Source organism: Triticum dicoccoides, chromosome 2A (assembly GCF_002162155.2).
Source record: "Triticum dicoccoides isolate Atlit2015 ecotype Zavitan chromosome 2A, WEW_v2.0, whole genome shotgun sequence".
Lineage (NCBI taxonomy): Eukaryota > Viridiplantae > Streptophyta > Magnoliopsida > Poales > Poaceae > Triticum > Triticum dicoccoides.
Window position 1 is genome coordinate 522,081,559 of NC_041382.1, and position 11,279 is coordinate 522,092,837.

Here is an 11,279-nt window from a genome sequence, read left to right on the forward strand (position 1 = left end):
ATCTCTGTACTGAACTCTTGGAGTTGTTTCTATTTCAGGAGGAAGAGCCTACAGAGGCACCACTTTACATCCATATCGAGACTAATGATTTTTCATACAGAAGGTTGATAGTTTTGTTGTATATACTTTTTGTTCCTATTATCAACCCACCGTGGAAGGAAGCATCGTGCCTTGCAGTTTTACAAACGAATGCAAATCCCATACTGGTGTATTGCTGCTTGTAGGCACAAGCGGCAGAAGGAGGAGGACATAGCTGTATGCGAGTGCCAGTATGATTTGATGGATCCAGATAGCGCATGTGGAGAGAGGTGCTGGAATGTCTCGACTAACACAGAGTGCACGCCTGGCTATTGCCGCTGTGGTGTATACTGCAAGAACCAGGTTAGTGTTTCTCACGTTTTTTTTGTTAGGTATTGCCATATTGGTGGTACCACTGTGTGATTGTTTGGTTATTTTTTCTGATCTGTGTTCATGTTGATTTGCATGGAGCTACTGGCAAGAAGGAAAAAGATGTGTATGCACAGTTTGCTTTAGTTGAACCAGTATTTAGATGTCTAAGGATCGTTGCTAAATTTAGGAAGTCCTCCATCAAATCCTTTGGAGGTTCTATATCACTCCGAGTTCAAATCCTGCTACCAATTATAACCACGAAATTAAATGCCTTTTTATTGCTTTTCAAACTTTTGACGGGGTTTTAAAGTGAAGTGTTGCAATATGGTGAATCTTTTATCTGCCGCATCATCTCCTACTGATGCATATCATGGCAATGCTGTATATGAACTAGTGGTAAATTGTGCTAGAAGTTACTTGATGTGTTCTCCAGTTTATTTACAACTTTTTTTTTTGTCATTTCATCATTTTTCGTCTTTGTAGCGATTTCAAAAAAGTCAATATGCTAGGACAAGGCTGGTAAAAACTGAAGGGCGTGGATGGGGTCTTTTGGCTGATGAAAATATTACAGTGAGTCGGTGACTACATCTACTTTTATGTTTGTTCTGCTCACATCCCATTTACTCAAGTATGTCTTTTGTCTTAATGGTATTTGTAGGCTGGACAATTTGTTATTGAATATTGTGGAGAAGTAATATCATGGAAGGAAGCCAAGCGGAGATCTCAAACATATGAAGACCAGGGTACACAGTTACAACACTCCTTCCAGTAATGGAATTGTGGCACCTTTTGCCCTCTATTTAGTAATTTCTCTGCTGTTCCACATTAGGTCTAACGGAGTCTTATATTATTTACCTCAATGCTGATGAGTCTATTGATGCAACAAAGAAAGGGAGTCTGGCCAGATTTATCAACCATTCGTGGTATGTTTGTAGCAAACACACAGTCCTTTACTATTTTGTTTCTTTTCTTTCATTATTTCATCATTAGATTTTTTTGCTTCCTTTTCCATCTTAGTGATAAAATGAAACAGTTTGTTATTGTACGTGCAGCCAGCCGAACTGTGAGACAAGAAAATGGACTGTCCTCGGGGAAGTAAGAGTTGGCATTTTTGCAAAGCAAGATATTCCTATTGGAACGGAATTATCCTATGACTATAATTTTGAGTGGTTTGGTGGTGTGATGGTGCGGTGCCTCTGTGGAGCTACCGGATGTTCAGGGTTTCTTGGGGCAAAATCACGTGGTTTCCAGGTGGGTGGAACAATATGCTGTAACACATCTCATTAACTTAAGAGAAGATCCTATTTCAGCTTCAGTTTTGACAGTAGGGTTTGACAAAAGAAAGAACTGTTACCTTTCTGACCATCCAATTAAAGCTGCAGGGATTTACTGTAGAGTTTGGCCCTTCTCTCCAGTAGACTGATGATGCTCAGAACAAAAACATTGATAGTTCTTTGGCTTGCCGCCTTTGCATGCGTGCTGACACAACTATTTTGTGTTGCTTCATCTAAAAATTCTTTTGTGCTGTCCTTCTCGGGAGATTGTAGTGTAACTGGGAGCACTATTTGCAATAGTCACATGGTTAAAGTAGTGTAGCGAACCAGTCATCTTTCATTAATAGGACTTCTTTATTTGTGGTCATTGTTGGATCCTCCTTTTAAGTCAATATTTGGAACGTCCGACACTTGCCTAATGCGTGCTTTGTTGTCTGTCATGTTTTAGGAGGCCACATACCTGTGGGAAGATGATGATGACAGGTAAGCTTGTGCTTGTATGTTAGTCTTCTGTGGTAACCTTGTGCTTGCATGTTAGTCTGCTGTACGGAATAAAAGTTGACACACCGATGGTCGTTTAGAATTTTGCTTAATTGACATAGGCTGATGAGAATCTGTCATTTTACTTACCTGGACAATTTGCTAATTAGAATCTGGTTTGCCCAAAGGATACATATTGCTTAGATAATTTTCGCTACTTGGATGACTCTATTTGCCATCAACCTTTTGTGTGGGTAATAGAGACCTCACCAGAACCTTTCACTACTCCTCAACTAGTCATTGCTACTTTAATGTCTTGATTTATCAGCATTGAGAACCCACTGGTTAGTAAACATATTCAGACCTCTGTTGCCCAAATCAACTTGTCCATAAGTGAACTTTTTATTGTTCGAAGTGCTGAAATATTGATGGAGACAACAATCCCGAGCACCAGTTAAACAGTAAATACTTACATCACAAATAATTGAAAATACTAGGTAATACATAAAAATTCAGACCTCTGTTGCCCATGTCGACTTGTCGTGATAAGTAAACTTTTATTGTTTGAAGTGCTAAAATATCAACGGTTCTGTGCACCAGTTAAGCAGCAAATATTTTCCATCTTTAATGGCAGGTTTTCTGTTGAAAATATCCCTCTTTATGACTCTACTGATGACGAACATACAAGCATTCCGAAGGACACCATTCTAGCAAAAGATGAGCCAGTCACCCAAGAAAATAACAGCAACATAGTGCATACCACTGAGAATCCTGAGATTGCAAGCTCAAATGAATTCACGCCATTGAGTGTTGAACCATTGACGGCTAGCTCAGATGAACTCACACCAATGACTATTGAACCACTGATAGCTGTTCCAGTGGGAGTTGATATTATGGAGAATGGATTGCCCGAATATGGCACACAATATTCTGATGACACCACACAAAATTCAATGCATAAAGTTGCGAAGCTTGAGAATCAAAGTTCTCCCCAGAACAATAACCATCATACCGAATTGGTCCTGGTGAGACCCACACCCAAATTTCGTGGTGGCAAAGCTAAACGTGGTCTGCGCAAGCAATTGAATGTTGCAGATATTTGTGACCGGTTAGCATCAGCTGCGGCACGCCAGGAGATATTGTTCTGTGAGGTAAAAACTAGCAGTAACCCACTAGTCCTGAAAATTGCAGCGGAAAGCTCTAAATATTGCACAGTAATGGCTCTTTTTCTGATCCAATGTCGCAGGAAGTGAAGAAGCAGGCGACTGCCGAAATCGATGCCCTGTACGACGAGATAAGGCCAGCGATTGAAGAACATGAGAGGGACAGCCAAGACAATGTACCAACAAGCCTTGCAGAGCAGTGGATCGAGGCCAGCTGCTGCAAGTACAAAGCTGAGTTTGATCTATCTGCTGCGATTATCAAGAACTTGGCTTCGACGCCTCTGAGAGCAAAAGAAGATGTGAACCCTAGAGAACAAAATGGAGTGTTATACCTGCAAAACGGTCCATGATTCAGCTAGAAGGCACGGGTTCGCAAGCAATCTTCGCAAAACCGCCGGTTCTTAGAAACTCCATAGAAGATACTCCTATGTAGATTTGAAGCGTTATAAGGTGGTATTCTAACCAAAACACATCCCATAGTCTGATTAATTGATGGTGTAAGGCATCATCAATTCTTCTTTCATTGTATTCGAGTCTGGTTTGCTTCTGTTCAGGTAGCTTGGGGGCGTATAGGTTCAACACGAACTCTGTCTGATTTTCAGGTTAGAATCAAATTCCCCTTTTAGGCAAGGTTTGCGAAAAACAACACGAAGGGTTTTGTCCAGAGCTGGTCAGGGTCGTTAGTCTCACTCGCATGGAGCGGACAAAATCGACGACATTGTTTAGATCCTGGGCACCTACGGATGCCCCTTCTTGTTGAGTTCTTACGATCGCCTATTCACCTTCGTGGATTCTTCGTCTGCTCTTCTTCTCTCCCTGGCCTCAGTAATGGAGGTCTACTTGTGCCGTATATACCATGGCTACGTCCGAAACTGACCCTCCTGACCCCCGTTCGCCCTCCCAGGCGACACAGGGGAATAGGCGACCGTTATGATGCGCGGTGGTTGCTTTGTGTGCTGGTGCTATAGGCGGGCCTGATCTGGGCCCGTGCGGGCCTGCAAGGCAACCGTTGTGCTTGGTGGTGGCGCGGGTCTAGGGGTCCTTGGCGACCCACATGGTGGATCTTGCCATAGCTGCTCTAGGCTCGACGGGTTTGGACCTAGGTTCTCCATGGGTTGTCGACGTCCTTCCCGTTGCAGCTCTGACCCTGGTGTTCTGGACGCTATACCCTTTCCGGCTTCCTTGGCTTGCTGGCATCCTGGCGGCTTCGGCATCATCAGTCCAGATCTTAGTTTGTCAATGTTGCCAGCTGTCATCGTTTCTCGTGTGTTGGCTCTCTATGCTCTGTTGTCGCCTCTCCAACCCTAACCATCACCCCCTACCTCGCCCTCCTCCGCTAGATCCAATGCTCGTGTGTCTAGCGGCCCTCGTTGTCACCCTTTGGCAGCGAGCATATCTCCCTTTCTGGATGTGGCGGCCCAGCTTGCGACATGTTCCTTGTCTTCGGATCTGTCCCAACGGTTTTGGGATTGTTCGGCTATAAGTCAGGATGAAATCCATGCTTGGCTTGCTCATGCTGGCAATGGCGACACCTGCGGGTGCCATCCCATTCTTGGAGGCGCTGCCACGACCTTCCTCTGTGCCCCAGGTCCGGTTCTTCGGATCAGACGACAACAACGTCAGTGAGCATGGAGGTTTGGTTGAAATTGGTTATGACGACGTCGAGTTGGCGGCGGAGGAAGACTCGACATGAAGGCCAGAAAATGAACGTAGTGGTAATAGTACGCAGCCCGCTCCGAAACAAAGAAAAAGATGTATCATTCGCCTTCATAAGGCATCATCTTGTTTGCTTGTGGTGTACCCGGTGATGACGCTGATGATATTCAAGACTCGGGAAGTCGTTTCGGTTCGGGTTGTTTCTCTTGGTCAAGATAGTTTAGCATTGTGTCGTAGTTTCTGTTTGGACCGATCATCCCATGTCTCTATGCTTCGAACATCATATTTACACTATCCTTGGATAGCCATGTGATATATCCCTTTTGTTCTCATTTCAACTTCTTCTATCAATGAAAGACACACAAACTTTACGTATTCACAAAAAAATATTGCCTTCGTAAGGGTAAAATTCCCCCCAATTTTGTTTTGTGACCCCCCTCTATATAACAAACAAGTCCAGATTATAGAATATTTTTACAGATTTATTGTAGATGATGGGGCTTCTGAAGGGGCACTTGGGGGAGTGAATTTATCTCCCAGCTGAATTTTTCAGGGCTGAATCAATGGATTTCCTTGCCGCAGTTTGCCTTGAATCCATGGAGGCATGATGCAGGGAGGAAGGAGATCGTTCCTCTTGATTTGGGCGCATTTTTGCCAAGGAAGAAGGTGAGTAGAGGGAAGGGGGTGGGGTGGGCTGTTTATGGCTTAGAGCTAACGAGGCGTGTAGGAGGCCGGGAGAGCGAACATTTCAGCGCCAGGCCGATCGTCTCTCTGATTCATCTCGGCGAGAAAATGTTTCAACGTCGGTCGATCGTCGCCTTGAACCCCCTGGTGAGCAAACGTTTCTTCGCACCAGGGGAAGATGGAGGTAACATTCCCTCTATACTAGTGTCGAAAAATAATACTCCATCTATTAATTAGTGCATATAGATTTTTGTAAAAAGTCAAACCTCACAAACTTTGATCAAGTTTATAGAGGAAAATATTTACATCTAAAATGCCTAACATGCATCATTAGATTCATCATAAGACGTAGTTTCATATTTTAACTTTTTAAATATTGTAGATATTAATAAGTTTCTCTATAAACTTTGTCAAAGTTTGCAAAGGTTGATTTTTTCAGGAAAAAAAACCCTATAGGCATCATATTATGGAACGGAAGGGTGTAAAGGGTCTTGCGCAAAGTTGGTCAGGGTCTTTAGTCTCACACGATCTGGGCCGTGCACTGGCGATCAAGCGGACGAGATCGACACTGTTTAGATCTTGAGCACCTACGAATACCCCGTTTCGTGGAGTTCTTCTCCTCTGCCTGTCCGCCTTTTCGGATTCCTCCCCTTCCCAGCCTCGTCTGCTCTTCTTCTCTCCCTGGCCCCAGAGACGGCGAGCGGGACACAATAAGGGAGGCCTACTTGCTTCGCCTCCTCATCCTCGTCGGCGGTCTCACCGACGGCCAACGGGGCGCAGCCAGGGACTCCTCCTACTCGTGCTGTACTGCCGTTTACTGTTATCTTTTCTTTTCTTTTTTGGGTAAGTAAGAGTAACCCCTAGATTTTTTGCGAGAGTTCGGTTCGTTCGTGTGGATTCTGAAATTAAATGTGACGAAAGCTGTTTCCACTGATTCAGGTGCGGCGAATCGGACAGCTAAACAGAAATCTCTGGATTGGAAACAAATCTAGGCTTCCTGAATTCTGTTTCATGCAAAGGATAGTGGGGCAGGGCAAGTCGAGTCATGGGTAAGTTCGAGCACGGCAATCTACTGCTATCTCTTAGCCAGGGACACTGGCATGGTTACAGTCTTACAGCCGTTGCTGTTGCGCTGGGGATAGGAGTTGCTGGGTTGTGCAGAGCGCTGAATAGCAGTTTGGGCGTGCAATGGTTTCTCCGGAAGTTCTCCTCCGAATCAGAGAGGCTGTACTACACCGGAGGCCTGCAAAATCTTGGCAACAATTGCTTTCTCAATGTTATCCTGCAGGTAGCTCATACCTTTCTTTTTTACTGAATCCATATTGCGGTGTGCATCGTGTGCGAGTATCGTTATCGGGTTGGAGTTCATGCTGAACCAGAGAATGTTTCCTCGACAGGCACTTGCTAGCTGCGACCATTTCGTCTCCTCTCTAGACGACTTACTTGGAAGTGATGATGTGCTACCCGAGGAACAGTCTGAAAGAATGCCTCTTATCCTTGCTTTAAGTTCCCTTTTAAAAGGTAATATTGGTAACATGGACTGTTAAACTTTGTACCATCTTCAAGCTTACTGTTAGGGAATTCAGTGGTGTATCTAGAATCAGCGGTAAATGCATTTGTGTAGTTTTAATACCGGGCTCTATAGTCCCCACAATGTGTCCCCAGGTGGTGGAATGGATACATACTGTGGCTTTTAAACACAGTTTTCCACTTATCCCCAAGCTAATCTCCAATTTATTGTTCACATTTATGGATCCGTTGGACCAAGTGCTAAATTCCCATATAATGGAACTGTAATACCTGGTGCAATTGATTGCTCGCTGCTCATAGTTTTAATGTGCTTGATGATGCAGTTGCTCCATTCCGTTGCTGCTTCTATTTGGAAGAACTTTTGCAAATAACATTTTCTTTTTCTTTCTTCTTAAATTATATACTTTATTTGTGATGTCCGAGCTCATTGTTTTGTTATTGTTCATAAAGTGCTATCTTGTGTGTCTAAAATTTCTTTTACTACTTAATGAATCTGCGTATATGTGTGCAGACTTGAGCACAGTTCGAGATCAAAAAATTGTATTGAATCCAGAAAGCGTAATGCATCCTTTGAGCTGCTATGTTAGTCACTTCAATTTGACCAGACAGCAGGCATGATGCTTTGTTCCATCTATTCTTCTCTAGAAATCCTACCTTGTCTATGATATCCAGGATTTGATAAGAAGTACTTTGCCCTCATAGGATGCTTCTGAAGCTTTTGTTCATCTATTGACATCACTGAGGGATGAATTTTCCCATTGCTATGTACCATATAAGAGCTCTCTGGCAGACATTACCATGTTCCACTCCAAAGTATACAAGCAAAGGGAAGGTAACCAACCTGAATGCAAGCGCTGGAAACAAAACATATTCGGTCCCTTTGATGGGACTATTGGCAGCACATTATCTTGCAGAAATTGTTCATCTGTGGTAGATACCTATGCCTCTTTTTCGTAACTCTAAACGTGTGGTTTATGAACTAATCCCTCCATCCCATAATATAAGAGTGTTTTTTACACTAATGTAGTGTAAAAAACGCTCTTATATTATGGGACGGAGGGAGTATTTAATTATTGTTATTTCTACCCTAGATGCATTTTTTGTTGGCAAATTCAAACACATCTTGGACCATTAGTGTGTTTTTAGCTAGATGTTAGTATATGACTATATATTGCATATATGAAATATGTATTCATGGAATCTACTAATGTTAGATAGTTCACATGGGAGAACTACCAAAAGTGGCCAGCCTTCATAGCTTGAAGGATATTATGGTATTAGAGGACAGAGGGATAGAAATTGACTAGAGTGAGAGAATTTTGGATGGTAGAGACTTAATTCTTGTTTGATTGAAACCACATGCACTAGTTTAAAAAATGTGGTTAAAGGGCGTAGTTCTCTCCCTTAACTGTACTATTTAGGTAGAAATGAGACATCCCTGCAGATCGAATGCGGGTGGGCGAGCTTACACCTGTAAGCTCTAGCCATCCAGCCAGCGCTCGGTTCTCCATGTGCACTACTTAGACTGCTGTATTGAACCGCTCCTAGATCTACATGGACTCAGCTAAAGAATCATCCTGGGCTAATAGGCTATAACATGTAGTGACTTTACTTCCCTAATCTTTCTTATGGATGCGGCATGCATTTGCTTTGGCTCTAGCTGACCTCTTTCCGGAATCCTCGGCTGACCGCTGTTTCCTGCAGTGTCTCATGTTTTTTTCTGTGTTCATACCGCTGACTTGTATGAGTCCACATTTCCACAACATTATTAGCGATAGAAGTTAAGAAGTCTGTTTTAAATTCTCTACGACTACATATATCTAGTAGCAGAGAGAGTAGCTAGCTCTTTTCTATTGTTGTTGAAACCATGCATATTTTGTTTTGTCAGAACTGTTGATTTTCTGTCCTCATTTTGTTTAATGTCTCACAGCTGTCATTGGACTTCGAGAATTTTCACTGCTTGCCCCTCTCTCCCGTGGCTGATATAAATGGAGATATTGTATGTCCAAGTGAATCTTTCTGAGCTTGTTTAATTCAGGGTACATCAGTTGATACTCCGGTTCATGCATTATTCATAATGCTTTGTTCCTTTCCAAATTCAGATTAATGGGTGTAGTTTGGTGGATTGCCTGAAGCATTTCACTGTGTTGGAGCATCTTGACAATTACCGTTGTGATCATTGTTGGCATAATGCTGCTGCCAAATATTTCTCTCTTCAATCAGAAGTTGATGAGGTAAAATTTTGTGACCATATTTTCTATGAAGTTGTACTTGTTTCACAGTTTAGTTTGACGGTACCTCATATTGACATCTGTACCAGGAAAAAGTTAACAAACTGCGCACCTGTGTCGACTATGATAGTTGCAATTGCAAGCATTTATTTGGTCCAGAGAAAACAACATGGTCAGTATCTTCAAAAGCCACAAAGCAGTTGGCTATCACTCGTTGTCCGAAGGTATCTACTATTGAAATACACCTTCTGAAACTTACATAGAATAATATCTAAAAATGGCATGACACCTATTGATGTCCTCTTCCAGATCTTGTGCATTCATTTGTTACGTGCTTCTATTAGTTTTGATGGTGAACTCGTAAAGCGTCAGGTAAGCACTAAAAAAGACACATAAAACATTGCCTCTTTCTATTCATTCCATATGAATTGTGGCTGAATGATCCGCGTTTTGCTTGCAGGGACACGTTTCTTTTCCTTTACTTCTCAATTTATCCCCATTTGCAGGAGGCACATTCACCACTGGACAGGGACCTGGACCTTCAGCTATGAACGTGCAAAGATATGACACGCCGTCTCTCCAATTCTATCGGCAACTAAATGCACACATGCCCATTAATATGTTTCCTACTGGTGGGAACTCATCAAGTCAGGCACCTAAGGATCAAGTAACAAATGGTGGTGTCCACTCACTTAATGAGGCAAGTTATCTGCTTTTGAACTTCTTTTTTACTTGATTTGTCTAAGGATAATGATGATAATGACATTCCTTCATACAAAATTTTACTTATCTGATCAATTCATTTACCCTCTTTATCTTTTCAGGGAAATGCTGATGTGGCTTTGAGTTCTTCCTCACCATCGCCGTCCTCATCAAGGATGGAGCTGTATAGGCTATCAGCTGTCGTTGAGCACTATGGTGTATGCGGAGGTGGGCATTATGCAGCTTACCGGAGAGTAGTGTCAACTCCTGATGCTAATGATCAAGTAGGACGTCGTCGCAAGCACTGGGTTTACGTCTCAGACGACCATGTATCACAAGTGTCAGAGGACGATGTTTTGGGTGCGGAAGCCACACTCCTTTTCTACGAAAGACTATAGCAGCAGCCTGTTGAGTAGGAGACGTTTTTGGAGAAATTCGATGCGGTAGCTTGTCAAGAAACGCCCCCTCTTTTATTTGAGCAAAATAGCTTTGGATGAATGAATCATTCAGGTCTTTCTTGTTTTGTGCTCTTATGTGTGAAACGTTCGTTGGTGATAAAATACGAGAATCAACTGAGAGAATCGGGCTTCTGGGGACATACATAAGATACTTATTAAAAGTGCATTTGAGATAGTAAATGAAGTTGCAGCTTTGATAGTCACATGGGATGGGAGGACAAAAGTCTGGGTTTGGTTGCTGATTTTAGTGAGAAACGCAGGGCAGCTGCTGAATAACTTGCTGGATCTATTGAATAACTTACTGGATCTATTGATATGTTCCTTGAAGCACCACATTGACGTACTACTCACACCTCATCATGTGGGCGGTGAAGAATGATGTGGATGAAGAAGACGAACCTCGTCATGTGGGCGGCGAAGAATGATGTGGATGAAGAAGACGATGATTCCCCTCTGGCGGAGCACCAAAACATGACTATTAGGTTCGCGCGCTTGAATCCTAAAGTGACGACAACAACAAAATTCATGGTAATCCGAAGAAGGGTTTCAGGGTATTTATGAGTTAGAGGTAGGAAACGTAAGGTGATGAGACCTCCCTAGGCCCCACATGTCCTGGGCTGCAGCTACCGCACCAATGTTGCCCCTCACATAAAAAAACTACTAACTACATCTCGCTGCCGTCAGCTATGTGGGCTTTGCCCAGCGGCGTGT

The 11,279-nt window shown here is 43.0% G+C and overlaps 1 protein-coding gene and 1 pseudogene across 2 annotated transcripts; both read left to right on the top strand.

Moving 5' to 3' along the window:
- LOC119357916 overlaps positions 1 to 6,077 on the top strand; it is a 7,863-nt pseudogene extending 1,786 nt beyond the window's left edge.
- A 205-nt stretch (positions 6,078 to 6,282) lies between these two features.
- On the top strand, positions 6,283 to 10,633 carry LOC119355157 (ubiquitin carboxyl-terminal hydrolase 27-like). 2 transcript variants are annotated; one of them, XM_037621935.1, is made up of 12 exons: positions 6,283 to 6,490; positions 6,587 to 6,696; positions 6,790 to 6,935; positions 7,045 to 7,168; positions 7,689 to 7,789; positions 7,880 to 8,107; positions 9,108 to 9,176; positions 9,280 to 9,411; positions 9,498 to 9,632; positions 9,718 to 9,780; positions 9,869 to 10,108; positions 10,233 to 10,633. In XM_037621935.1, exons 2-12 carry the CDS (start codon positions 6,693 to 6,695, stop codon positions 10,506 to 10,508), a joined length of 1,518 nt encoding a protein of 505 aa, XP_037477832.1. In that variant the 5' UTR covers positions 6,283 to 6,490; positions 6,587 to 6,692; the 3' UTR covers positions 10,509 to 10,633. The 2 variants fall into 2 exon arrangements, with proteins under 2 accessions (XP_037477832.1, XP_037477831.1); XM_037621934.1 differs by having other exon boundaries at positions 6,587 to 6,935.
- The last annotated feature ends 646 nt before the right edge of the window (positions 10,634 to 11,279 follow it).

Bases quoted from the DNA above. Each gene is read 5' to 3' on its own strand.
- LOC119355157 (XM_037621934.1), top strand. From the start codon at position 6,693: ATGGGTAAGTTCGAGCACGGCAATCTACTGCTATCTCTTAGCCAGGGA. The intron at 9,781-9,868 runs GTAAGCACTAAA...TTTTGCTTGCAG, and splicing joins GTGAACTCGTAAAGCGTCAG to GGACACGTTTCTTTTCCTTT. The intron at 10,109-10,232 runs GCAAGTTATCTG...TTATCTTTTCAG, and splicing joins GTGTCCACTCACTTAATGAG to GGAAATGCTGATGTGGCTTT.